The following is a 16,855-nucleotide window of genomic DNA, read 5'->3' as shown; positions in this document are numbered from 1 at the left end:
CATTGTTAAACCTTCACAATTGTAACACACTCAGAGGAAACCTGTCCTACCTTAGCAAGTACCTGTCATTGTTAAACTTTCACAGTTTTAACACAGAGGAAGCCTGTCCTACCTCAGCAAGTACCTGTCACTGTTAAACCTTCACAGTTGTAACACACACAGAGGAAACCTGTCCTACCTCAGCAAGTACCTGTCATTGTTCAGCCTGCACAGTTATTACACACAGAGGAAGCCTGTCCTACCTCACTAAGTACCTGTCCATGTTAAACCTATACGGCTGAAACACACACAGAGGAAACCTGTCCTACCTCAGCAAGTACCTGTCCATGTTAAACCTTCACAGTTGTTACACACAGAGGAAACCTGTCCTACCTCAGCAAGTAGGCTACCTATCATTGTTAAACCTTCACAGTCGTTACACACAGAGAGGAAACCTGTCCTACCTCAGAAGTACCTGTCACTGTTAAACCTCCAAAGCTTTACCACACACAGAGGAAACCTGTCCTACCTCTGAACGTACCTGTCATTAAGCCTTCACAGTTGTAATACACACAGAGGAAACCTGTCCTACCTCAGCAAGTACTTGTCATTGTTAAACCTCCAAAGCTGTAACACACACAGAGGAAACCTGTCTTACCTCTGTAAGTACATGTCATTGTTAAGCCTTCACAGCTGTAACACACACAGAGGAAACCTGTCCTACCTCTGTATGTACGTGTCATTGTTAAGCCTTCACAGTTGTTACACACACAGAGGAAATCTGTCCTTCCCAAGTAAGCAGGCTACCTGTCATTGTTAAATGTTACCAATTGTGAAGAAATAAACACGTAGGAAAAAAAATGAGGCAGAAATACAGACATAAAGGATAAAAAATTTAGTAGATAAACAATGTTTATTTATATCATTATTATACGAGCCTGATAAAATAAAAAAAAGAACAACATGATTTCCTTTCTCTGGTGTAACAATGAACACACAAAGTACAAGTTTTAAATAATATTTACATCTTGATTTTATAGATGATTGACATATTCAATACTCTTGTACATATTAAAAAAACTTCACATAACTGTCATTTTTAAAGATATTGGAAGTAAAACTAAGTAAAACATGAAGTTGATTTATTTAATAAAAGATAAGCCTTTTTCTCCACTTCTTTGTTAATACGTTCTTATGCTTCTGCTCACACAAGATAATTTGGATGATGCTGGACAGTCAATCAATCATCATGATTTGACAGGAATATTAGATGCTATTAATAATTATTTCACTTACCTGAAGATAATTATTTTGATCTGACCTACATGTAATAGAAATAAGCAATCAATTCAATGAACTAGACATTTAAAGGTGGACACTTTAGGGTGGACATTTATTACTTCAAAGCAAAGTAAAACGCCTGTACTCTCAGGAGCGCCAAGCAAACTTCTAGATAAAACATCAGATAAAATTACGCTGAGAAATAACTACACAAGAGTTTAAATTGCTGACAATTTACCAGATAAAATTTCAGGGCAAACTACCAGAGCTGACAAATATTGCCAAGAAATTAACAGAAAAATTTGCTGATAAATCACCAGAGAAACCTCGCTGTCAAATTATGAAAATTTGCCAAGAAATTACCACACAAAATTTGCTCGTTGACAAATTACCAGACGAAATTTGCTCGCTGGCAAATTACCAGACATAGTTTAATACTGAGAAATTACTAGACATTGTTTGCTGACAACTTACTATTCAAACGCATGGCCCCCTTACTAGGCACAGTTTGCCGACAACTTACCAGGCAAATTTTCTTGTCAAATTAGCAGACAAAACCGGCTGACAATGTTAATGTACCAGACATAGTTTGATGACAATCTACCAAGTGACATTTGCTGAAAAATTACCAGACAAAATCTGCTCGCTGAGAAATTACCAGACAAAATTTGCTCGCTGAGAAATTCCCAGACAAAATTTGCTCAGAAATTACCATACAAACTTGCTGAGAGAACCAGAGAACCTGGTTTGGATAGCTGTTTCCACTTAGCCGTCCTTTATACGCACGTACACAAAGATTAGTTTGTAAAACAGCTTCAAACTTGCACTACAACCATTCACCACTGTTCCCAATGCAATGGAACATGTACATGAAAACATGGGACGGCTTTAAATTTAACATGTGCATGTACTACAAACATGAATATACAGCTGGATCTGAGCCTGTGACATTGCTCTCACTAGAGCGCTAGTCGAAACTAGCTTTGTTTGAGACCCGCTTCACCTTTGGCAAACTCTAAAACCCGGCCGGATTTTTCAGGTACAGGATTCCGTCTGAATCCTGTTAAATTTCAGGTACACCAGGAAGATAGGGATATAAATATATATTATGGCGGTACTTCAACCCGATATCATTTTCCCCTGGAAACAAAATGTAATGTCATGCATTACAGAGGTAAGACAATTTTTTATCCCCTTAGATTTAAACAAGAAACTATTTCTCATGAAATTTCAATTTTACCTATTGCACTTTCATAGCTGACCACAACATTTTTGTTATTCACTGGACAACAAAAGACAGACCTATGTTTACCCAGGTAGTGTTCATTTACATATTAGTTTAATTGTTGCTTTAAATTCTGCAGGCCTACTTAAGACTTCCACATAACGTAAATGACCAAAACATTTTGACCCAAAAACTACAATTCAAAGGCAAATAAATGTCATAAAATATTACATTTGTTGCTAAAACTCACATTTTCCAGAAGGATTTCATCCTATCTCACTAACAGACCCAGAAACACCTTTGTAGGTTCCAAAGAATCCTCAGAATCAGGTAAAACTTTACAATTTTGTCATGGCTGAAACTTTAGGTAATTTATTAATGTATATACAGCGATCGAGTTCATGGGTGAAGGACACTGGAGAGCCTAGGGTGAACCACTGATCCTGGTCAGTAAGGTACCAGCCCCATATACACCTATACAGATACAACCACCTGACTCTGCTATATTAATGTCCCCTCCGACTATCCCAGCCCACATCACAGCTGTCACACCACACACCTATAAAGATGCGTGAGAATGAGCAAGCTACAAAGACATACATTACTTGGTCGCGAACTAGAAGGTGTTGTCTCTCACAGGATTATTGACTGGAGTAGATACCATACAGCTAATCATGTGCTTAAGCACCAGTTCTCCTGTCAGCTCTGTCATAATCAAGCAAATCTGTTCTAAGCCATTTTCAAGATTAACATTTCAATATATTCTCAAGAAAAAAAATATACATCACCACAGAAATTTAATAACCAAATGCTGGAACCGGTATGTAAAATGTCAACACTGAGTGAAATTTATGGGCAAATAAAATTTAACTGTGCAGGTTAAACTATACACTGGCTGTGTTGATCACTATCCGAGCTTTTTATAAAACACAATTAAATTTAATATCGCCTGAAGGAGAATGTTAGAAGTATACAATGGACATGTGTGCAGCAAAAATCAATACAATCATGTGTACAGCGTGTCATGTTAATACGGCTGAAAAATTGTTAAAGTGCCACTCTGGTCAGAATACAAATTGCGTAGAAATATTACAATGATATGAATGAAATCCCATGGAGTAAGCCTAACAGTATGTTTCAATAGGATTTTGATGAATAAAACTATTTAACCCATATATCTGAAGATTCCTTGAGAAACAAAATCTTCGCTGTGTCCGTAAAATTTTCCTGATGTGATGTGATAATATTCCCTGTATGACGTCGAATCAGGCAGATGTGACGTTGAGTAAGGTCTTTATGCTTGGATGACGTCAAGAGCATTTGAAAGGGCAGCATCATTGGTGGATATATGTCAGCGATTGATGACGTCATGTGTTCATGGGTGACATTACACCAGGCAAAGTGGAAGGGACAGAAATATTCTGTTTCCATATACTCTGATGCAACGTACAATATCCGTTTTAATTCACTGGAATATTTTCACAATTTAGGAAAGCAGTTCAGACTATCCCAGCCTTTATCAATTCACCTTGCTTTTAAGACAGATGTTTTGACACCAAAGTATCTCTCTAAGTTTTTTCAGAAAAGTCGGCAAACCAAGATGGGGGCTAGCCAGAAAATATATTTTTATGTTCTACATGGAATACGATATCCATTAATGTACAGGTGTTTAATGACATAATCATGAAATTTTCATTTATACAACCTCTGCTGAGCTGCACGTACCTGAACAACTTTTCCACGTGAAAGTTCCCGTACTATTAACAGTTTTTCATCCTAATCCCAGTGTAGAGCAAAACCCATTTTTGTGGGTTGTGTCACCACCAATGAGCGACTTTTTAATGACTGCCTTGCCTACATTTGCAATTCTTCATTACTGGTGTGACAGGGGGCTAAGTTATTTTCCCTTATTAGTACAGATCATAACACCACACAACACTCTTAGTTTGGGTCACCGTGTATATCCGCATAAGGCCACATCAATTTAAATTATTGTCTTACAGGCAGAATCAATCTTTTATCAATATTCTGGGAGGATATAAAAATAAAACTTAATCTAATGTGCCAAGTCTGGATCGTCTCAACAATTTTTCCCTCCTGAAGACACATTTACGTGATTGGTAAGTTTGGAAAAAAGGAAAATCATAAAAACATCAAGATCGGACAAAATAAAAAGTTTTTTCAGTTTTATTTGATTTTCCTTTATTTGGATATTTTAGTATCGGCTTGTCAAATTAAAATTGGTGTCGCTTAAACAATCTAAAATTATATTTAAACAGTTATTTAATCCCATAATCAAAAAGATTTCACTTTATTCCACTGTGGCCAGTGGTCAACCACTGGACACTTGACAAGCTGCTGCCAAACTCTACCACATGTGTCAGCCACTGGACACTTCCTGCCAAACTCTACCACGTGTGTCAACCACTGGACATTTCCTGCCAAACTCTACCACATGTGTCAACCACTGGACATTTCCTGCCAAACTCAACCACATGTGTCAACCACTGGACACTTCCTGCCAAACTCTACCACATGTGTCAACCACTGGACCCTTGACAAGCTGCTGTCAAACTCTACCACATGTGAAAAATATCCTACTGGTGGAAGGCAAGCGGTCTTCAGCTAATTGCATGTACTGGGGAACTCTACCACATGTGACAAACATCCTCTTGGTGAAAGGCAAGTGGTCTTCAGCTAACGTCATGAATTGGGAAACTTTACCACATGTGACAAACATCCTATTGGTGGAAGGCAAGTGGTCTTCAGCTAATTGCATGTAAGACCAGACGAGACAGAATCACATCTGCTTATTGCCACAAATGAGCTGCAAACAATGGAAACAGGTAAACTTACAAAAATACCATGTCCGATGCTGGGATTGAACCCATGTCTTGTGTGACCCAGCGATAGAAATGCAAACACCTTAACCACTCAACCACAGCCTGTTGCAGCCATTTCTTCCCAACACCTTTTATAAAGCTACGAGTCACATTTTTGCCAGACTGGACAGTTCCACAACTCCCCAAATGACGACCATGAACATCACATTAATAATATCAACATTCTGAACACAAAAATCTGGAGACACAATCATCCTTATCACCACGAAACCTCACAACTCCTTAATAAATCACCCAGAATTTCACGAAATTTGTCACCAACCAACCATCCTGCAATACTATAAAATTTGTGCAAAACCACATGAAATTTGACGTGATTTACTCAAATCACATATATCCTCTCAACATTTTGTAACAACTGATCTCCCTTTTGTACTAAGGTTTGCATGGCAGGGTGATTAGTTGGTGAAAAATACCATGACATGATAGAGGTCATTTTGAGAAGACTGTAGTGTACTTATTCTGAACGCTGACAAACACTGCTTTTTACTGATTCCCATATATATAATTTCTTTTTTCACAGACTGAAAAACGAAAGCCAGTACTAGCTGCTACATTTACCTTATATATGAAAGGGAACTGGGAAATGAACGCATGTTAAGGTGGGATGAAGCCCAGGTGTGAACAAAGAAGACTTTAAAAATCTTTCTGCATTAAACCAGATTTTCACCGACCATACCTACCAATCACTAAAACTGTGAATGAATATGAACATGTCATATATGTCATTTTGTTCACTGTCAATCAGGTCATGAATAAACATGAGTCAATGAGGACTGAAGATCAGGTGGTTAATTCACACAACAGTTCACTTGTTATCAGCTGGTCTTTTTGGTTTTCTTCTTGTCTCTAATTTTACCTAGCAACCCCTTAAGCTTTTCAAATGTTCCTGTCGCATCTGGCAAATTTTCAAACGGGATGTGATCTGTTATGCCAGAGCCAAACTTTTCTGGGTCAGGAAGGCTGGAGAAAGCAGAAGCTTTGTGAATAGGCGTGCCATAATTTCTTGACACTGAGACGCTCGGCTTCATAATTGGGTTCAAAACTTGACACACAAGATCAGGGTTGGGTACCGAACTCGAGGAGACTTCTCCATCGTCAGTCAACACCTGTGTCCCTTCACTGGTCTGACTGTCGTCCTGACTTATCTCCCCTTCTTCCGTCTCTTTCTCATGAGCACTGTTGCTGTCGTCGTTGTTGTAGCTGTCCATCACCACAACATCCGAATCTTCCCCCTCTTCGGTTGCCAGCTGTTCCATCAACACCTTGTACTGATTCTCCAGATCTTCCAACGACTCTGACGGCACGTCTGAACCCCCGACCTCTCCGCTGCTGCTCTGTCGATCCATGGAACTCCTGACAGACGCAGATCGTGACGTGCGACCAGTGCTAGTGAAATTAAGCGCACGCCCCTGAGTGACAGGTGGAGTGGGCGGGGGTGTCCCGTCAGGCAGCGGAGGGTTACAAGGTGGGGTGTCCACTGGCAGAGGTGGGGGTGAGGTGAACGAGCCAGACATCTTCCTCACTGGAGTGACCGCATAGTCTGAAAATAAACACCAGGAATTTATTGATTTGACAGGTGTTTTCCGCTATACTCAGAAATACTACACCTCCATCTTGCACCATGTGTGATGTACATGTATGCACACCATACTGGTGGTAGACAAGTGGTCTTCAGGGAACACTGGACTACACAAAGAGTCACATGTAATGTACATGTATGCACACTGTACTGGTGGTAGACAAGTGGTCCTCAGTGAACACTGGACTACACAAAGAGTCACATGTGATGTACATGTATGCACACCATACTGGTGGTAGACAAGTGGTCTTCAGTGAACACTGGACTACACAAAGGGTCACATGTGATGTACATGTATGCACACCGTACTGGTGGTAGACAAGTGGTCTTCAGGGAACACTGGACTACACAAAGAGCCACATGTGATACACACGTATACACACCGTACTGGTGGTAGACAAGTGGTCTTCAGGGAACGCTGGACTACACAAAGAGTAACATGTGATGTACATGTATGCACATCATACTGGTGGTAGACAAGCGGTCTTCAGGGAACACTGGACTACACAAAGAGTCACATGTGATGTACACGTATGCACACCATACTGGTGGTAGAGAAGTGGTCTTCAGTGAACACTGGACTACACAAAGAGTCACATGTGATGTACATGTATGCACACCATACTGGTGGTAGATAAGTGGTCTTCAGGGAACACTGGACTACACAAAGAGTCACATGTGATGTACATGTATGCACACCATACTGGTGGTAGACAAGTGGTCTTCAGTGAACACTGGACTACACAAAGAGTCACATGTGATGTACATGTATGCACACCATACTGGTGGTAGACAAGTGATCTTCAGTGAACACTGGACTACACAAAAAGTCACATGTGATGTACATGTATGCACATCATACTGGTGGTAGACAAGTGGTCTTCAGTGAACACTGGACTACACAAAGAGTCACATGTGATGTACATGTATGCACACCATACTGGTGGTAGACAAGTGGTCTTCAGTGAACACTGGACTACACAAAAAGTCACATGTGATGTACATGTATGCACATCATACTGGTGGTAGACAAGTGGTCTTCAGGGAACACTGGACTACACAAAGAGTCACATGTGATGTACACGTATGCACACCATACTGGTGGTAGAGAAGTGGTCTTCAGTGAACACTGGACTACACAAAGAGTCACATGTGATGTACATGTATGCACACCATACTGGTGGTAGATAAGTGGTCTTCAGGGAACACTGGACTACACAAAGAGTCACATGTGATGTACATGTATGCACACCATACTGGTGGTAGACAAGTGGTCTTCAGTGAACACTGGACTACACAAAGAGTCACATGTGATGTACATGTATGCACACCATACTGGTGGTAGACAAGTGATCTTCAGTGAACACTGGACTACACAAAAAGTCACATGTGATGTACATGTATGCACATCATACTGGTGGTAGACAAGTGGTCTTCAGTGAACACTGGACTACACAAAGAGTCACATGTGATGTACACGTATGCACACCATACTGGTGGTAGACAAGTGGTCTTCAGTGAACACTGGACTACACAATGAGTCACATGTGATGTACATGTATGCAAGCCGTACTGGTGGTTGACAAGTGGTCTTCAGGGAACTCTGGACTACACAAAGGGTCACATGTGAAGTACACGTATGCACACCATACTGGTGGTAGACAAGTGGTCTTCAGTGAACACTGGACTACACAAAGGGTCACATGTGATGTACATGTATGCACACCATACTGGTGGTAGACAAGCGGTCTTCAGTGAACATTGGACTACACAAAGAGCCACATGTGATGTACACGTATGCACACCATACTGGTGGTAGACAAGTGGTCTTCAGTGAACACTGGACTACACAAAGAGCCACATGTGATACACACGTATACACACCGTACTGGTGGTAGACAAGTGGTCTTCAGGGAACGCTGGACTACACAAAGAGTCACATGTTATGTACATGTATGCACACCATACTGGTGGTAGACAAGTGGTCTTCAGTGAACACTGGACTACACAAAGAGTCACATGTGATGTACATGTATGCACACCATACTGGTGGTAGACAAGTGGTCTTCAGTGAACATTGGACTACACAAAGAGTCACATGTGATGTACATGTATGCACACCATACTGGTGGTAGATAAATGGTCTTCAGGGAACACTGGACTACACAAAGAGTCACATGTGATGTACACGTATGCACACCATACTGGTGGTAGATAAGTGGTCTTCAGGGAATACTGGACTACACAGAGTCACATGTGATGTACATGTATGCACACCATACTGGTGGTAGACAAGTGGTCTTCAGTGAACACTGGACTACACAAAGAGTCACATGTGATGTACATGTATGCAAGCCGTACTGGTGGTTGACAAGTGGTCTTCAGTGAACACTGGACTACACAAAGGGTCACATGTCATGTACATGTTTGCAACCATACTGGTGGTTGACAAGTGGTCTTCAGGGAACACTGGACTACACAAAGAGCCACATGTGATGTACATGTATGCACACCATACTGGTGGTAGAAAAGTGGTCTTCAGTGAGCACTGGACTACACAAAGAGTCACATGTGATGTACATGTATGCAAGCTGTACTGGTGGTTGACAAGTGGTCTTCAGGGAACACTGGACTACACAAAGAGTCACATGTGATGTACATGTATGCACACCATACTGGTGGTAGACAAGTGGTCTTCAGGGAACACTGGACTACACAAAGGGTCACATGTGAAGTACACGTATGCACACCATACTGGTGGTAGACAAGTGGTCTTCAGTGAACACTGGACTACACAAAGGGTCACATGTGATGTACATGTATGCACACCATACTGGTGGTAGACAAGCGGTCTTCAGTGAACATTGGACTACACAAAGAGCCACATGTGATGTACACGTATGCACACCATACTGGTGGTAGACAAGTGGTCTTCAGTGAACACTGGACTACACAAAGAGCCACATGTGATACACACGTATACACACCGTACTGGTGGTAGACAAGTGGTCTTCAGGGAACGCTGGACTACACAAAGAGTCACATGTTATGTACATGTATGCACACCATACTGGTGGTAGACAAGTGGTCTTCAGTGAACACTGGACTACACAAAGAGTCACATGTGATGTACATGTATGCACACCATACTGGTGGTAGACAAGTGGTCTTCAGTGAACATTGGACTACACAAAGAGTCACATGTCATGTACATGTATGCACACCATACTGGTGGTAGATAAATGGTCTTCAGGGAACACTGGACTACACAAAGAGTCACATGTGATGCACTCTGTATGCACACCATACTGGTGGTAGATAAGTGGTCTTCAGGGAATACTGGACTACACAGAGTCACATGTGATGTACATGTATGCACACCATACTGGTGGTAGACAAGTGGTCTTCAGGGAACACTGGACTACACAAAGAGTCACATGTGATGTACATGTATGCAAGCCGTACTGGTGGTTGACAAGTGGTCTTCAGTGAACACTGGACTACACAAAGGGTCACATGTGATGTACATGTATGCACGCCGTACTGGTGGTAGATAAGTGGTCTTCAGTGAACACTGGACTACACAAAGAGTCACATGTGGTGTACATGTATGCACACCAACCTGGTGGTAGAGAAGTGGTCTTCAGGGAACACTGGACTACACAAAGAGTCACATGTGATGTACATGTATGCACACCATACTGGTGGTAGACAAGTGGTCTTCAGTGAACACTGGACTACACAAAGAGTCACATGTGATGTACACGTATGCACACCATACTGGTGGTAGACAAGTGGTCTTCAGTGAACACTGGACTACACAAGGGTCACATGTGATGTACATGTATGCACGCCGTACTGGTGGTAGATAAGTGGTCTTCAGGGAACGCTGGACTACACAAAGAGTCACAAGTGATGTACATGTATGCACGCCGTACTGGTGGTAGACAAGTGGTCTTCAGTGAACACTGGACTACACAAAGAGTCACATGTGATGTACACGTATGCACACCATACTGGTGGTAGACAAGTGGTCTTCAGTGAAACTGGACTACACAAAGAGTCACATGTGATGTACATGTATGCACACCATACTGGTGGTAGACAAGTGGTCTTCAGTGAACACTGGACTACACAAGGAGTCACATGTGATGTACATGTATGCACACCATACTGGTGGTAGAACAAGTGGTCTTCAGTGAACACTGGACTACACAAAGGGTCACATGTGATGTACATGTATGCACACCATACTGGTGGTAGACAAGTGGTCTTCAGTGAACACTGAACTACACAAAGAGTCACATGTGATGTACATGTATGCACACCATACTGGTGGTAGACGAGTGGTCTTCAGTGAACACTGGACTACACAAAGAGTCAAATGTGATGTACATGTATGCACACCATACTGGTGGTAGACAAGTGGTCTTCAGGGAATACTGGACTACACAAAGAGTCACATGTGATGTACATGTATGCACACCATACTGGTGGTAGACAAGTGGTCTTCAGTGAACACTGGACTACACAAAGAGTCACATGTGATGTACATGTATGCAACCATACTGGTGGTAGACATGTGGTCTTAGTGAACACTGGACTACACCAAGAGTCACATGTGATGTACATGTATGCACACCATACTGGTGGTAGACAAGTGGTCTTCATGTGAACACTGGACTACACAAAGGGTCACATGTGATGTACATGTATGCACACCATGCTGGTGGTAGACAAGTGGTCTTCAGGGAACACCGGACTACACAAAGAGTCACATGTGATGTATATGTATGCACACCCATACTGGTGGTAGACAAGTGGTCTTCAGTGAACACTGACTACACAAAGAGTCACATGTGATGTACATGTATGCAACCATACTGGTGGTAGACAAGTGTCTTCAGTGAACACTGGACTACACAAAGAGTCACATGTGATGTACATGTATGCACACCATACTGGTGGTAGACAAGTGGTCTTTAGTGAACACTGGACTACACAAAGAGTCCCATGTGATGTATATGTATGCACATCATACTGGTGGTAGACAAGTGATCTTCAGTGAACACTGGACTACACAAAGGGTCACATGTGATGTACATGTATGCACGCCGTACTGGTGGTAGACAAGTGATCTTCAGGGAACACTGGACTACACAAAGACTCACATGTGATGTACATGTATGCACACCATACTGGTGGTAGACAGGTGGTCTTCAGTGAACACTGAACTACACAAAGAGTCACATGTGATGTACATGTATGCAACCATACTGGTGGTAGACATGTAGTCTTCAGTGAACACTGGACTACACAAAGAGTCACATATAATGTATATGTATGCAACCATACTGGTGGTAGATAAGTGGTCTTTAGTGAACACTGGACTACACAAAGAGTCACATGTGATGTATATGTGTGCACACCATACTGGTGGTAGACAAGCGGTCTTCAGGGAACACTGGACTACACAAAGAACTACATGTGATGTACATGTATGCAACCATACTGGTGGTAGACAAGTGGTCTTCAGTGAACACTGGACTACACAAAGAGTCACATGTGATGTACACGTATGCACGCCATACTGGTGGTAGACAAGTGGTCTTCAGTGAACACTGGACTACACAAAGAGTCACATGTGATGTACATGTATGCACGCCATACTGGTGGTAGACAAGCGGTCTTCAGTGACCACTGGACTAGATTGTGACCACTGAGCATCAATGAACGCATAATGTTATTACCGTTAGCGACAGTGAGGTAATCTACATATTTTTTGCCGCTTGCAAACTGACACAGCTAAAACACATGACTTGATGGCGGAAAGATATGCCAGATATACTGTAAATCAGGCCTTTTACCTGTGTTTGTGAGAGCCCACACTTTTCTCGCTTTAACTTGCATGAACTAGCGAGGCTCCTGAAAGGCCGACTAGGTTTATAATGAATACACATGATATAAGACGGGCAAATACCTGAATCCAAGTCCATGTCTTCACTAGTGGATGCCATTCTCTGTCTTTTGCCACCTTGATCTGATTGATCCAGGGACTGCCGTTTTAATTTGTTCTGAATAGAAGACCAAGCATGTATGTATTAATCATAAAAATATATAAAATAAAAAATTCCTTCATCATTAATTCAGAGTTTGACATATTTATTGCTTCAATTCTGTGTCATGTGCACAATTGTTACATGTTTAGCTCTGTCTCAATGAAACATAAAGAAACCGGAGTGTTTCGAGACCTAACAGCCCATTCTTATCTGCAACCAGAAATCAAAGAGTTCAAATCAAAGTGAAGGATTAAATTAGAGGTAGAGAAACAAAACTGTGTGAAAGCTGTTTGTTTGGAACAGAAACTTGGCTTTTTGCCTACACGGACTGCACAGCTCACATTTGATAAGATCTCTACAGCATTCACACACTTGAAAGATTTCACATTTCCAGGCTTTTCCACGCCCACAATTCATAATTTGCATGCAGTCTGGAATAAATACTCTACACTTGCAAGCTTACACCAATAACAATATCATTAATATCCTGAATTATTAGCCTTTCAAATAAAGAGAGCAGTTTGGAAAACAAAAATATGAGCATGTTGGCCAAATGTCAGCATACCATACAAAGTAGCTCAGGTGCATTCCGTAGCCAAAATTTTAAGGCGTTTCCAGGCCCAGCTAAAAAAACCTCTTATCTTCCAGGCTTTTCACATGCCTGAAAGTTACTTTCATATTTCAGGTTTTTCAAGGTTTTCAATTCATGAATGGAGGGCCTGCTAGTTGACGTATATCAACAAACATAATGACTGTCCCATTTCAAGACGAGATCCTAACTGGATCGTTTGGCCTATCTGTCCCCGACTACTGAGGCAGCAAATTCAAACCCAGCTATCACTGTTTCAGCAAGTCCAGAGCCACTGCCGTTGATTTAGTTCGGCCAACCATAATAAACATCCAACCATAAACTAGCCTGCTGTTGTGCACAAGAAAAATTCATCACATGGCATTAACTATTGAATGATAAAAATAAAAATATAAGTTTCATATTTTTCACAACAAAAGCATAAACGTACTCTTCCCATGACTTCCTCTATATGCTTCTTCAGTTGATGGGGCTGTATTGGTGGCATTTGCAAGTAATGGCACTCCTGGAAAACAAAACAAATCAGACATTTAAAAATTGCCTAGGGAAAAAAAAAGTATACATATTTGTTCATAATTTATCCACAGTAATATTATCTATTTCAGTGACACATACAAGATGCTTATCACTGGTTTCAGAAAAACATTTTACATGTTACTACTATAAACATAAAATGTGCAATATAAACTGTGGGTGTTTTTCACTAAAAACAAAAACAACTAACAGTGAATTTCTAGAACTACTTCGTGGTTTCAGACTGTTTTTGCCAAGATATGGCTACAATACTGCGAAAGTGAAAATAATTTACCATGTAGAAAATAACAGCTTTAAAATTTCAATGTATGTACAGCATACAGGTAGGGTCAGTAACAGACCATGCAATCAGCTTGGTACTCAGGATCCACATACATAAAACTGTCCCATTTTAAACACTTAAGTGAAGCAATTATTCAAAATACAGTGTCGACATGAAACACCAACACATCGCAAAAAGGGGGCATAACTGTGTAACTCCCAAAGTGATGAGATTCATTTTCATCAGTTTCTCTTGTGTTCACTGAGGAAAAAAACAAGGGCAAAGTTTACGAAGTGGAGCTGTTTTTTTTTTACAAATAATGGTATCTCCAAAAAAGTTTATAAACATGTGGATGGATGGCGGACACAAAGACAGACATGGAATGCACTCGAATACTACAGTAATTTCGAACTAAAACGTCTGAGAATGCTGCTTGCAATCCTCCTGCTCAACCCAATTTTGGAATTGACAATGCAATTGTTTAAACACAATTTTACGACTCACATCGACTTTCTCTGCTGACAAGGGCACTGTGAAGCCTTCATACTCTATAATCTTGGATGGGTCCATTGCAGCTGTAAACATAAACAGGGAGAACGGTTCAGTACTTCTCAAACTTCTGAGATTTAGTGTAAGTAGCTCACGACAACTACATGTACCCACCACGGATGCCATTCACAGATCCTGAGCTCTTCTCACCTATTTAACCTGTACATACCACAAAACAGTCCATACAATTCACTCACTATAGGCTTACATTATAAGCAAAGACTGATTATGAGGATTTAGTAAAGTACTGGTTGTCTGTAATGAATATGATATATAAGTGATGCACAGTAGTTTTTTTTCTCTTTTTCTATCTGATTGATAGGTGTTTAATAGAAATTAATCTGAATGGAGCTAGGTAACAAATGTATGAGTGAGTGAGTGAGTAAGTGAGTGCTTGGGGTTTAATCTCATGCTTAACAATTTTTCAGTTATATGACTATGAAGGAGTCCTTAGAGTGCATGTAATGTGCCTCCTTGTTGCAAGATGGATTTCCACTGCTCTTTTATCTAGTGCTGCTTCACTGAGACGCCTTACCGAAGACAAGTAAGCCATCCCACTCGACCCATTATACTGATATGGGTCAACCAGTCATTGCACTTCCCCTTAAAGCTAAATGCCAAGTGAGGAAGCTACAACTCTTAAGTGTGACCTGCCCCAGGACTGACCCTGGATCTATCGCCCCCACAAGCGAACGCTCTACTAACTGAGCCATCTGGGCTGGTCAATAAATATATAAATTGTAACAATTCATGCTTGGATGTTTAGTTTCCATTTTTTTCTTCTTCATTTTTTTTTTGTTGACTTAAGCCTTGTCTTCAAAAGTGAGCAGGTAATACAAGTACTCTGTCGAAGCATGCACAATGTACATACATTATGTACATGTGCTATGTAATACAAGTACTCTGTCAAAGCATGCACAATGTACATTATGCACATGTGTTATGTAATACAAGTACTCTGTCAAAGCATGCACAATGTACATACATTATGTACATGTGGTATGTAATACAAGTACTCTGTCAAAGCATGCACAATGTACATACATTATGTACATGTGTTATGTAATACAGGCACTCTGTCAAAGCACGCACAATGTACACATTATATACATGTGTTATGTAATACAAGTACTCTGTCAAAGCACGCACAATGTACATACATTATGTACATGTGTTATGTAATACAAGTACTCTGTCAGAGCACGCACAATGTACATTATATACATGTGTTATGTAATACAAGTACTCTGTCAAAGCACGCACAATGTACATACATTATGTACATGTGTTATGTAATTAATGATGTTATGTAAATAATTAAATTTATCCTTCTGTTCTTTTCTTCCCATTACTCACGTGGAGGGGCCTCTGGTCCCATCTCCCCATCCTCAAGTGACTCTCCATTCAAATTCACCTCTAAAACAAGAATGTCAATCATAAAATCAGTGAAACAATTCAGAGTGACAGTGTGATTGACAGTATGGTGACACATGGCCAGCCTGCATGATTGGTCAATTCACAGCACGCTGATACATGGCCAGCCTGCGTGAATGGTCAATTCACAGTATGCTGACACATGGCCAGCCTACGTGATTGGTCAATTCACAGTACGCTGACACATGGCCAGCCTGCGTGATTGGTCAATTCACAGTATGCTGACACATGGCCAGCCTGCGTGATTGGTCAATTCACAGCATGCTGACACATGGCCAGCCTGCGTGAATGGTCAATTCACAGTATGCTGACACATGGCCAGCCTGCATGATTGGTCAATTCACAGTAGGCTGATACATGGCCAGCCTGCGTGAATGGTCAATTCACAGTATGCTGACACATGGCCAGCCTACGTGATTGGTCAATTGACAGTACGCTGACACATGGCCAGCCTGCGT

General features: G+C 41.1%; 1 protein-coding gene across 1 annotated transcript in view; it reads right to left on the bottom strand.

The window, feature by feature from the left end:
* Nucleotides 1–1,521: 1,521 nt before the first annotated feature.
* LOC135476189 (zinc finger CCHC domain-containing protein 8-like) overlaps nucleotides 1,522–16,855 on the bottom strand; it is a 28,528-nt gene continuing 13,194 nt past the window's right edge. The window contains exons 11-15 of the mRNA XM_064756124.1: nucleotides 16,320–16,379; nucleotides 14,919–14,989; nucleotides 14,049–14,123; nucleotides 12,951–13,044; nucleotides 1,522–6,931 (exon numbers count right to left, since the gene is read on the bottom strand). Coding sequence (XP_064612194.1) covers nucleotides 6,207–6,931; nucleotides 12,951–13,044; nucleotides 14,049–14,123; nucleotides 14,919–14,989; nucleotides 16,320–16,379 — 1,025 coding nt within the window. The 3' untranslated portion in view covers nucleotides 1,522–6,206. The remainder of the gene's footprint in view (nucleotides 6,932–12,950; nucleotides 13,045–14,048; nucleotides 14,124–14,918; nucleotides 14,990–16,319; nucleotides 16,380–16,855) is intronic.

The sequence above is a fragment of the Liolophura sinensis genome, chromosome 10 (genome assembly GCF_032854445.1).
Source record: "Liolophura sinensis isolate JHLJ2023 chromosome 10, CUHK_Ljap_v2, whole genome shotgun sequence".
Taxonomy (NCBI): domain Eukaryota; kingdom Metazoa; phylum Mollusca; class Polyplacophora; order Chitonida; family Chitonidae; genus Liolophura; species Liolophura sinensis.
The sequence above is the reverse complement of the archived record's forward strand: the minus strand, read 5'-3'. Positions and strand labels throughout refer to the sequence as shown.